Source organism: Hydra viridissima, unplaced genomic scaffold (assembly GCF_058129835.1).
Source record: "Hydra viridissima isolate aposymbiotic clone 2 unplaced genomic scaffold, HvirCarnegie_v1 scaffold_6, whole genome shotgun sequence".
In the NCBI taxonomy this organism is placed as follows: Eukaryota; Metazoa; Cnidaria; class Hydrozoa; order Anthoathecata; family Hydridae; genus Hydra; species Hydra viridissima.
Window position 1 is genome coordinate 1833227 of NW_028324305.1, and position 12945 is coordinate 1846171.

A 12945-nucleotide genomic window follows, 5' to 3' on the forward strand; every position below is an offset into this window, starting at 1 on the left:
TTCCCACTCATTGGTGCATATGCGATCAATGTATACTTTGAATGATCTACCATCCCTTAAATTTTGGCTAAGATTAGTTAAAGGGATTAAAATTTAATAAGGTTTTTATAAATCCAAGATGGCGGTAACTGCCATCATGGATTCAAGACAGTTCTGGTCATGCTATGCTTTGCCACCATATCTTAAAATGATCAGCATAATTTTCTGAGTTATTGGTGAAAATTTCATGCTTTTATCCACTTTTGCACAATTTTAGTCATTTTTAATACTAATCTGCTGCACTAATAATTAAGATAAAAAGAATGTCAATCAACAACAACAACAAATTAATTAGGACAAATTTAAAAACAGGATTATTAGTGGATATTCCCGGCTTTAGTGCTACGATAAACTGGTTGGTACCCGGTTAACCTGGCTTAAGTACTTCGAATGATAGTAATACGGATAGCAGACTTTTCAACAACTTTTTCTTACCTCCTCTATCGCAGTCATAAATGAAAATTTTTCTGTTATACTGAAAACTAGGGTTATACACCAAATAAAGAGGTCTTTTATGAATAAGCAAAAGAGACTGCTGAAAAGTATGTTGAACTTTACTCGCGGTAAAAATATGATCCCCAGTTTATATAAAATATTAGTTCATGGCGTAGACGTAATTCAAAAGACTACTCTTTTAATTGAAAAGTTTTTCATAGGAAGCTTGAGTAGAGAAATAAACGTTTGAAAAGATTTCAGGATAAAAAAAAAAAGATTTTCTCGCTTTGAAACAATTAGAGTTTATTTTTATTATTTTCCTGAGATTCAATTACTTCATCGTTAGTTAAATCAATATTGTCGGACACGTAACAGCAATGCTTTACAGGGTAATAGTCGGTGCTTCAATTATTGCAAATTATAACTAAGCATCGACGTTTGGTTTTTCGATTTTTAACGAACAATAAGCGAAAAATAACCAACATCTATACCAGTGTTTTAAAATAAATTGAGTTTTCTGAAGTTTGTTAAAACAGAACTCTATGCTTTTAAAACAGCAAAGCTTTTGATGAGAAAATTTTATATTCATACATAAGTTTGTTATATAAAAATCTTTTTTTAAAATAAGCTTAACGCTTATTTTAAAATTGCGCACTCGAAGGTCTCGAAGGGTTGGAACAAAATAGATAAGGTAAAGCTATGTATCGCTATTTTATTTTTTTGGCATCATTGTACCTCTAGGTAAATAAACTATTTTTAATTCGATTTATTTCAAATGGCTGGTATAAAAGTTTTCAATTTATTTGTAACTGTTAAAAACACAAAAATCCAAACGCCGATGCATAATTACAACATTTTGTTTTTTTGGCCAGTTTTTTGGTGTAGTTTCTATTTCTTGGAATAGGTATTTGATCGCGTGCGGGTCGTCTTCATGTACCATAAAACTTCTTTACAAATGTGCACTGGAGGCATCTAAGATAGAAAAATAAATAGAATTTTTTAATAATAAAATTGCGCTTATAACCCTACATTTTTTGCTTTAAGGAAGCAACTTCTACCATCAAATTAAAATGGTAGTTTCACGGTGACCAACAAGCAAGGTTTAATTTCGATTATTTGTCTATGTAGGTTGGTGGTACTTAGTAAGTTAATATATTAATTTAAAACTTTATATTTTTATATAAAATTTTATGTTTTTTATAAATTTAAAAATTTCATATTAAATGAATTGAAGATATTTAATTCTTTTTGTATAAAAAAAAGAAAGTTTAATTTTAAAAATGCTTTACTGATCTCTGTTTTGAGTTTTGATTTACTGGAATAAAATTGAAAACGTGTACTGACGTTTTAATTAAACCACTCTTTTTTCTAAATTCAAATTTCACTATTCAGTAACCGTAAATTAATTACTATTTCAAGATTAAAATTTGAATAATTTTAATGATATATTTATGTATATTTTTATGTTGTTTAAATATATAAATACTATCTTTTTTAATTGTTGTGCTATTTTTATTGAAAGGATGAAAACATGTATTACTTACAACCTAAACATAAATACAATTCTTTTTAAAATTATTACTTAGGTCATTATTTTATTACTTTCAAAATTAAGGATTAACATAATTGAGATAAAGCAAAACACCATAAAAGATATAAAACAGTATTTAATAATTAGCAATAATAGTATGATTATACAAAGTTAAGGTATAAACCTAAAATATTGTGTATTTGAAGACAAAGTATCAAAATAAAAGTTAACTGTTACTACAAATCTTCTAAAAATCTGCTACTAAAATCTGTTGATTGATGAGTCTAAATTTGCTATATTTTCCTTGCTATATTCATATATATTCAAAAAAGACTTTATTTAGCATTTTTAATATTTATATAATAGTTGCACTACACAAGAAATGTCACTTCAAGATTTATTTGGTAGTGGGAGTGAAAGTGGCGATGATGAACATCCACGCTCTATTACTGAGGTTGAACAATTGCCTTCCACTCAACAGCACATAGATGAACTTTTTGGTGATTTAGATGATGAAGATTATGAGGATAGCAACAATGATGCTAGAAGTTAGTCTCTCTCTTTTAGGACACCTGTATATATATATATATATATATATATATATATATATATATATATATATATATATATATATATATATATATATATAACCAAGAGCATATAAATAAGTAAAATAAGATGCCACTTAGTTAACAATTTTTTTTTTTTATACATATTGAGAAGTGTGAAACTATTATCTAGGTAGAATGATCATAGCTCACATAACCTCCTGTAATCACTCTTGTTTTTAAGAAAGTTGTTCTGGATAATTGCATTCATTAAGAAATTTTTTGCCCACTGTGCAGTCTGATGCATGAATGAACCAGTTTTAGTTAACCCTTTCGTACCGGAATTTATTTAGGCGATTTAAAAAACGCAAAACTATGCCACGTAAACACTTAAATAGATGGGTTTCCTTACAAAATAAGTTAAACAAAGTATATATCATTGGAAAGCAGGCAAAATTCAGAATCCGAAAATTAAATTAAAAAAGTAAAAAAATTTAACTGATGACGTCAAGATTATTTCATATTGATGAAGTAGCATTGCGACTTTTAAATATTTGCTAATGAAGCCTTTCAAATAGCTAGCTATATTGTTTTAGAAGTGATTAAAGGCTTGTGCAAAATTTATTCAGCTTTCATTTGATGAGTTACTTTTCTAATATAGATAATTAGAAAATAAATATAATTTTTCTCTGGTGGTGTCAATTTTTTTTTTTTCTTTTCAGCAAATGCTATTGTATAGAATCCTTTATTATTATTAGTTCCTGAATTAATAATAGAAAAATCCACATCTATTTTTTCTGTTGAATCATCTTCGGAACAAACATATTCTTCAGATGATGAAGATGAAATTATTTCTGATGATGATGACCAACTTGCTGACAATGCCATAGTCAATGGAGCTGTTGTTGAGCAAATATCAGTTTTATTCTCTTGGAATTCGTTGTCATCAGACTCTGAAGACTCAGAAGACAAATCACTAACATCGTCCATTTCATCAAGGATTCGAAGAGCTTCATTCGGATCATTTATAATCCTATTTCTCAAAGCCATCTGCGCTGAAAACATCTAACAACTGCATATATTTTTGTCAATTATCTTTAGTGTTTTAAACATGAAAACTATCCGTGAATTGAAAGTTCCAAATTTCCTAAGCTCAATTTATATGTCTACAAGCACAAAAGGTTATTATTTAAGACTAAAAAGGGTTGAACTAACTTTTAGAGAGGTATTTTGATTGGTATGTCCAAGGCGCACATATGTGCGCCTTCGGCATGAAAGGGTTAACTTAGTTGACTTTAGCGGCTTTAGGGAAATAATATTACAGTATCTTTTAATTGTATCTCCATTTGTAGGTATTTGTCACTTGGACATCTTTTTATTGGACCTGTCTAAAAGGTCCAATACTAAACTTTCTTTCTCTTTTCTGTTTCCACAAATAGATAGAAATTGCAATTAAGGAAACATACATACATACATACATACATACATACATACATACATACATACATACATACATACATACATACATACATACATACATACATACATACATACATACATACATACATATATACATTACATATATGTGTTTATATGGTGATTGAAGGAATTACTTTACAATGCTTAAGTTTACATGGTTTTATTACTTTTTTTGGTTATTGCACTTTTATGTTTGTGCAGTTTTTGTACAATATGTGCAAGATAAAAACTTGCAAATATGTGCAAGATAGAAACAAAACTTATCTTTTGTAAATGTAAGTATTTTTATTGTAGAGTGTTCATAAAAGTAAATTAATTAGTGGTTAATTGAAAGTAGAAATTTATTTCTTTACACAATCATGCTGTTTTCTATCTTTGCAAATCTTAAATCAAAAAACAATTAAGTGGAATTATTTTTAAGTATTTATCAAACCAAATAAAATCCTTTAAGCCAAAAAATCAGCCACAATATTTGTAAACCAGTTTGGTTAAGTGGAGAGTCTTTTACCAACCAGAAATATCAGCATTAGCACTAAAATAGAAATTTGCTGTGAGGGCTGTTGAATTACAATATGATGGAAACAATGATCAATAGGTTTAAAATTTTTTGCCGTAAAATGCACAGAAACATACAGGTTGTGTATGCAAGATAAAGCACACAAAGGGGAGGAAAATGCAGATTTTATCATTCATAGAAAAGAGGTTTATCTAGACATATATCAATGCTTTCAATTGATCACAACCTGCTGGTTATTCATAGTTATAACTTGATTTAAAACTCTAAAAGCTTGCCAAAAAATTATTAAGAATTTGTAAAGCAATCATCAAGTTAAAAGCCGAACACATCAAGAATAAAGTTTTAAATTGACATTGGGGCAACTGCTATTCATTTAAATGTTTTTTGGAATGATTTTCTTTGTACAGAGTTTTCATAAGTTGTGTACATGGTTTTGATTTAAAATATTTAAACAAATAAAGAGAAAGGATGTTTTTTTTTAAATTTTTTTAATAGTATATTTATCAAAATAAAAAAAATTAGTATGTGGCTATTTAACTTATTTACCATCAAGCTCTTGGCAGCGTTTCAAAAAAAATGTTTTTGCAGGCTCTACTTGCAGGTGTCTTTGTCTATTTCTGCACATGTTTGTTCAATGCCCTTTTTGTTAGCAGCCAAATTATTGGTTTCTTCTACCATTTCTCTAATGCTTTGACAGGTTTTTCTGTAACAGTAGAATAAGAATCGCCTGATTTTTCTCAATTGTGCACACTGCCTGTCTCTTTAAACTTCTCAACCAAATTTCTAATCATTTTCTCATGAGGTGGTGGAGTGGTAAAATGATACTTTCATTGTGTTCTAATCTCTTGAAATTCTCAATTTTGGCAAATTAAAAAACAATATGAAACGCCTGGTTTAATTCATAAATGTTCTATGTATATAATATATATGTTTCAGGTGTATATGCTATATGTAAAATATGTATGTTTAATTATAATTATTATGTTTATTATATATTTTTTATATGTATTGTATACAAATCTGCACAAATACTACATATCCTTTTTTAAAAATTGTCTGTGCAATGAACATTGATTTTAAGTTACAAACATTATAAAGTGAATCATTAAACTTTAGCCTTTAACCTTAAACCTTTAGCCTTAAACTTTAAACCTACATTTATTTATTTTCCTCTTTTAGGTGAAGAAGTTGCTGACCAGAAAATAAAAAACAACGAGGTAATTTAACTTATATATATATATATATATATATATATATATATATATATATATATATATATATATATATATATATATATATATATATATATATATAATAAACACCCATTCATTGATTATCTTTTCTTATTACACTTCACTTCATTTTGATTATACACATTTTGATGAACTGAAGAAAAAAAAAAAAAAGGGAAAATAACCAGTTTACCTCTAAACAGAATCCAGCTCAATTCTGATTTTTTAGTTATATATGTATTTTTTTTTTACCTGGAACTTTTGGTTTTTACTGTTAATGGTTTTTAATTGGTTACATTGACTCACTAAAGTCATAATATAACTGATATATTGGTAACAGCAAATAGATAAGATTGCTTTAGCTAGAAAAATATAAAAGTTCTTTTTCTAGCTAAAACAAGGTTACCTATTTACTTTTTTGATTGTTGTTATCATTATGTGGTGTAAGTGCATAGTTTATTATTTGATAAAAATTTTAGTTTTTTCTTAGTTAGATTTTAGCAGTGAAGAAGATAATGAAACAACACCGGTAGAAACTACAAATGAAAGAAATGATGCAACAGAGGATGAAGAAGATCAAGATGATGATGGAAAAAACTTGCCAACAACACAAGATTTGTTTGGAGATGAAGACTTAGATGTTTCTTCAGATGATAAAGAAGATCAGGCAGGCAAATTTTTCAACAAGTTACTTAACTTTATAAGTAAATATTTCTATTATTTTGAGCTGTCATTTTGTCAATAATAATGTAGAATTATTCTGGATTGTAGCTGATTATCAGATTAATGACTGATTTTGTAAAAAAAAAAAAAAAAAAAAAAACATTGTGTGCCTTAATTTTAAAAGTATTTGAGGAGTTTTTCTTGTTACTGAAGCAGGTAACCTGGTTCCTACGACTTATTTAAATGTCATTTTTTTTGTTGAAAGCAAATTGCAATATTATTTTAAAGAGTTATGCTTTACTTCAGGATTACATTGACCATAATTTGTAAGCATGATAACAAAGAGCTGTAAACATAATTTTTACTTTATCATTAAAAAAAAAAATTTGTGTAAAGAAGTGTTTCTCTTATTTCAATTTAGAGTAAGAAAGAAATGCTTTCATCAATTCCATTTGTTTATCTCCATGAGTTATTGCTAATATATTTATATTTTAGTTATAATTGATATGTTAGCAAACAAAATCCCTGTTTTTATTTTTAAGGAAATTTCTGTTTGGTAAATTTAACTTTTATTTTAGGAAAATATAGGTTCTCAAGATGAAAAGAATGAAGATCGGCCACCCACTCCGGAAGAGGAAGGTTTATCAATTGCAATTGAACTTCCACGTTGCAGCATGTCATTGGGCAAAGAGCTTACATTTATAAAACTCCCTAATTTTTTAAGTGTTGACACGAAACCATTTGATCCAACTTTTTATGAAGATGAAGTTGATGATGATGAAGTTTTGGATGAAGAAGGCAGAGCAAGATTAAAACTAAGAGTGAGTCAAAATTTACCTACAGTTTTTAATCCAGTTAAAAAGTTTGTAAATGCGCTAACACCATAACAAAATGTGTGTGTGCGCGCGCGTGTGTGTGTGTGTAAGTTAATGTTAAATTCTTATTTTATGATTATCTTTATCCTAAAGATTTAATGTTTTAATGTTAAGTATATCAAATAATCTTTTATTAAATTAAAAAATATTAGTAGAGTTGAATGTTTTCATACTTTTGTTAAAATATAAATTCCCTTTTCTTCCTTTTTTTTTTTTTTTTTTTTTTTTTTTTTTTTTTTTTTTTCTCTGAAAAAAGATGTTTTAATAATAAAGTAGGTACATTAATGTACCTGTAATTGTATAACAAAAAATGTTAACTCTATCACTATACATAGTTTATTGAAAAGAGCATATCTATCATGGTAATTGTTAAATGAAATATTTATTTTCTAATTACTTTTTTTTTAGTTTATGCATAAATTTTGTTTACTTTATGAATTTTTGAATTTATGCTTAGTTCTCAATTGCTATAGGTAGAAAATACAATTCGATGGAGGTACGCAAAAGACAAAGATGGCAATGAAGTCAAGGAAAGTAATTGTAGGATGGTTCAATGGTCTGATGGATCATTGTCAATGCACTTAGGCAATGAAATTTTTGATGTTTTTAAAATGCCAGTAACTGGAGAGCAGAATCATTTGTTTGTGCAGCAGGTAACTTTAAGACAAAATTAAGTTTCAATTTTTTTTATAAAAAAATTGAAGAATAAGTTTAAAACAAGTGTTATTTTTGTTTTTGTTTGTTTTTTTACCTTTTTTTGTGGTTATTTAGTTTTTTTCCATTGTTCTTCACTTTGTTTGGATGTTTGTTTGGTTGTTTTATGCTGTTTTCTTAAGTTTTCATTTAAATTAAGGGAACTGGTCTTCAAGCACAAGCAGTATTCAAAAAAAAGTTAACCTTTCGCCCTCATTCCACTGCAAGTCAAACACACAGAAAAATGACTATGTCAATAGCTGATAGAATGTCAAAGGCTCAAAAAATAAAGATGATGCCAGCAACGGAACTGGACCCAGAATCTCAAAGAAAATCATTGTTAAAGGTTATATGTCACTAGCATTAAAACTTTGAAAGTTGTTTTAACTTTAACAGTGAGTTTGAAAAAAAACATTAGCTGTTGGTTTAGTAAAAATAGTATTTGTTTTTATTGAAAATCTTTAACCTTAATTACAATCAATTATGCGAACGTAATTGTACTAAGTTTATGATAAGTAATATACTTTTCTCATTTAGAAAGAGGATGAACGCCTGCGGTCTGCAACTCGCAGAGAGAGTGCTCAACGACGAATTCGTGAGCGTAGTCACACAAAAGGACTTACTTCAAGTTATTTGGAACAAGATATGGAAGGAGAAGAGGAATTTGAAGAGAGTATTGCTTCTATAAAAAATAAATACAAAAAAACCCTTGCTGGTAACTTACCTTTCTTTGTTTGATATGCAAATTATCTCCTTACTAATTATCATCTTCATAATCTTCTCTTTATTAATCATCTTTAAAGGGTGCTTTTTTTGAACTTTGAAATAAAAGAAACAAAACTAATATTATGGGAGTGGTCATGGTATTGGCTTTTTTGCCATTAATGTTGTTTTTGTTTTTGTTTTTTTTTCAGTTGTTGTTTGTAATTATTTCAGATTTCTAACTACATTCCTTTTTTCTATTTTAAAAAAAGTTTTAAATCAACAACAAAAAAAAAAATTCTGAATTTGTATTTAAGACCAAAAAAAATTTTTTTTTAATTTTTATTATTTGAAACAAACCAAGTAACTTTACTCTTGAACATTTTTTAGATCGCAAACTTGTTAATGATGTCTATAGCGAAGAAGACAGTGATGATGAAGAGAAGCTTCGCAATGCCAAACTTGATATTGATAGTGATAATGATGATGATGATGATGATGAGATCAAGCAGAAAAAAGATGAGCTTGCTAAAAAGAAAAAATCAGGTCGCAAAATCATCGATGAAAGTGATGAAAATAGTGATTAAAATAATTCTTATTGTTACTATGAGACTCATAATGAGAATCTCTGAAGAGAATTTCCGGCTCCCGCTACTATGAAATTGAGAAGAAAGAAAAACTTTTAGGATTTTGACAGAAAAAGAAAAGAAAGTTGAATAATTAAGTTTTGTTTTGTTTAAGTTTCTGAAATTTTTTGCAGAAATTTTTCTTTTTTTTTTTTTTTTTTTTCAAATTTTTTGCAAAAAACATTTTTTGAAAGTTCTGCTTAAATAAATGAAATTTAATTGCTCTGGTAAATTATTTTATAGTTTTAGTTAATAAGATACCGATAAAGTTTTTAACTCACATAATACTTTGAATAATCCAAGTGATTTACTTTTTACTAAATTAAAAATTAATGGTTGACACAGTGTTGTATCAATTCAAGCTATAACATGTGCGTTTAAAAGTTATCACTGGCATCAAAGAAGTGACCACTACACCATTTCCAAATGATCACTAGTATGTTCATATTTGATGTTTTTCTACTTTCAAGTTTTATTAAAGTTGTTCAAGTTTCTTTCATGGGCGTATTTAATTTTGTAAGGTTTTTGATTTGGCCAAAGAGAGCAAAATGGTGACATTGAGCTTTGGGAATTTTTTTTTCTTTTAGGTGTTGCTGTGTTTTGATTTTATTTTCATCATGTCTAAAAAACAACACGAGGTAGATGAGATTTTGGAAGAGCAGCATTTCCAGCACGTTAAAGATGCTTTTTTCTTTTATCATTCCTCTGCACAACAACAGCTTGATCGCAGGCAGAACTCTTATGATGCTCTACCTCAAAACCATAAAGATTTAATACCAACATTAAAAAATCGCCTGATCGAGACTCGTCGTGCCATTGACGAGAATTACAAACTCATCTGCAACATCATTAAGAGCACTAATGGGATGTTTTCTAATTCAGCAATTGGCAATTTAAACAAAAAAATTAGTTACAAACCGCTCTCATCTAATGACATGAGTCGTGTCCAAACAACCCTTAAGCAGTTAGTAAGAGATTGGTCTGAAGAAGGAAAAAAGGAGCGGGATCAAAGCTACGGTCCCATTTTAAACGAACTCGAAGAAATTTACCCATCAACTTTATTTAACAGATCAAATATTTTTATTGTAGTCCCGGGAGCAGGATTAGGACGCCTTATGTTTGATATTGCTGACAGGGGCTTTAATTGTCAAGGCAATGAATTTAGTATGTATATGCTGTTTGCTTCAAACTTTATGTTAAACGTATGTTATGAAGTTGAGAGTTATCGTTTTTATCCTTGGATTCATGATACATGCAATGTTCTTTCCAATAATGACCAACTGAGGGAAGTGAGAATTCCAGACGTATGCCCAAGCATCCAAGGTAGAGATTTAAACTTCTCTATGGCAGCTGGTGACTTTTTAGAAGTGTATAATTCAGATAGTGAATTAGACTGCTGTGTGATGTGCTTTTTCCTTGATACGGCACACAATCCGATCATTTACATTAACAAAGTTTATGAAATACTTAAACCGGGGGGGTATTGGATAAACTTTGGGCCGTTATTATACCATTTTTCCGACACAATCGGCGAAATGTCCGTAGAACTAACTTACGATGAGTTAATGAACGTTATTTTGAGCAAATTTACGTTGATAAAAGAATCAATCGGTTTAAAGGCAGGATATGTACAAAACTGTAAATCCATGATGAAAACGGAGTACGAATGTGTGTTTTTTGTTGTTCAGAAACCAATAAATTGACCAAGCTGCTTTTAAAAACAATCATCCTATCACTCGATTTTTACTTCGAAGTTTTATCGTTGAGAACTCTTAAGAAGTAATTTGTAAACTTGAAAAATGTTTTCCCGTGGTTTTTTTCTATGTTATTTGAGTAAAAACATAGAATATTCTGATATTTAAGAGTATTGTTTTAAAGGTGATTTAAACAATAGATGTTTCAAATACTTGTATGAGTGTCAAATATAAATGTCTGAAGTTAATTTTGCTGGTGAAAAAAAAGGCTCGGAGGTTTTGTTTTTAGTTAAACAAATTCATAACCTTCTTTCAGCGCTCAGATTTTAGCCAACATTTGACTTCTATCATCACTTTTAAACATTAATAACAGTTTTGCTACCCCACGTAATAAGATATTAGATGTTTTAGTTATTCGTAAAAATAATTATGCATGAATACATTATGAAGAAATAATTAAGTACGCAGAGACGTTCTGTTACTGATTTGTATTTTTCCTGTTATTAACAAATTCAAAGCAAACTATGCATTCATGCATAAATTATTCATGGGCTTAAACTTGGACTGGAGTACACAGTAGGGTTAAAACAGTTTGGCTTTTTTTCAAATAAACAAAGTCCTTATGATAAATGGATGAACCTTTCTATAAAAACATTTAAATAGACCTAAATTTCTCTAAAATTTTAAAAAGTCACCTCCAAAATAAAATTGTAATCAGAATATATCTAAAGTTTTTAGAACCTTCTGGAATTTTTTAGAATTTTTTAAAGCTTTTTAAAAGTGCACATAAAAAACATGTTAGGAAGCAAATCAGCTTCACGCTTCTTTTAAATTTGTTTAGATTTTTTTAGTAGCAATACATATATATATATATATATATATATATATATATATATATACAAAATGCAGCACAAGATGAGTTATACAATACAGAAGAGTAATGATATCCTATGAAATATCAACTGTCATATAGAAGAAGAGCAATGAAGATTCACTCTAAATCCATGTCATTGTACAGTATCAGTTTCTTGGAGCAGAAATCAAAAGAAGAAGAAAAAAGAGAAAAGAAAAATGTCACCAATAACGGAAAAATCCTAGGAAGTTAAAAAAATGAAGGAACAATAAATTAAATTTTCCACCTCTCAGCTAAAGATTATGAATAAAGCTGGTGACTAATAAATGAATGTGCTTGCAGAGGAAAAATATGAAGCCCTAAATGAACTTTTTTGATATTCCAAAAGTTAAATGGTGAATGCTTTCTTCTCATCAAGTGAGTGGTTTCTCCACTGAAGACAGTTTCTCCACTGAATGGTTTCTTACTATCAGGTGTATCTATATAAACTCAGCAAAATTTTTAAGTTTTTTTTACCATATATTTTGAACCCAAAGATAAAGTTATCATGGGAAACTTTGAGTGGTTTCAAGATTTATTCAATTTTCAAGTTTAAGGCAGGTGTACACGGTAACTAAAAAAACTAGTATCAAAAAAACTAGTATCTGTGGATGGAATTATCCTAAAGTAATGAAATTGTTCATTTTGAATTTTTATTTTTTATGGAGAATCTATTTTTAACAGTCTAAAATCTTTTACTTATAATTGAAATTAAAACATCAATCGGTTTAAGTGAATTTATAGAGAATTACAGCTTTGTAGTTCAAGATAAGGTCCATAGTTTTTATTGCAATTACTTTTAGTATACAATACGGTGAGTGGTCCACTATGGGATTTTTTTTTTTAATCTTAATAGTGAAGTCATGGGGAAGTTGAAAACTGGATCGCCACCATAACAACTTACATTTCCAGATCAATGACTGGACTTGTTAGTTAAAGTTGATGTTTCAGCGATAACGAGTATTCTGCTTAATCAATCAAATCAATGTAATCTTGAGCAGAAAAGTTTATTTTTAGAA

At 28.5% G+C, this 12945-nt stretch overlaps 2 protein-coding genes across 4 annotated transcripts; both read left to right on the plus strand.

The window, feature by feature from the left end:
• Nucleotides 1-1405: 1405 nt before the first annotated feature.
• On the plus strand, nucleotides 1406-9438 carry LOC145189723 (RNA polymerase-associated protein LEO1-like). 3 transcript variants are annotated; one of them, XM_090090445.1, is made up of 9 exons: nucleotides 1406-1616; nucleotides 2372-2553; nucleotides 5729-5766; nucleotides 6272-6448; nucleotides 7023-7265; nucleotides 7793-7972; nucleotides 8173-8358; nucleotides 8550-8727; nucleotides 9105-9438. In XM_090090445.1, exons 2-9 carry the CDS (start codon nucleotides 2388-2390, stop codon nucleotides 9299-9301), a joined length of 1365 nt encoding a protein of 454 aa, XP_089946571.1. In that variant the 5' UTR covers nucleotides 1406-1616; nucleotides 2372-2387; the 3' UTR covers nucleotides 9302-9438. The 3 variants fall into 3 exon arrangements, with proteins under 3 accessions (XP_089946571.1, XP_089946572.1, XP_089946573.1); XM_090090446.1 differs by lacking the exon at nucleotides 1406-1616 and adding an exon at nucleotides 2099-2181; XM_090090447.1 differs by lacking the exons at nucleotides 1406-1616; nucleotides 2372-2553; nucleotides 5729-5766 and having other exon boundaries at nucleotides 6318-6485.
• Nucleotides 9439-9581: 143 nt separating this feature from the next.
• On the plus strand, nucleotides 9582-11195 carry LOC145189724 (protein-L-histidine N-pros-methyltransferase CARNMT1-like). The gene is made up of 2 exons (XM_080066381.2): nucleotides 9582-9776; nucleotides 9928-11195. The coding sequence occupies exon 2, from the start codon at nucleotides 9958-9960 to the stop codon at nucleotides 11041-11043; it is 1086 nt and encodes a 361-aa protein (XP_079922507.2). The 5' UTR covers nucleotides 9582-9776; nucleotides 9928-9957; the 3' UTR covers nucleotides 11044-11195.
• Nucleotides 11196-12945: the final 1750 nt, after the last annotated feature.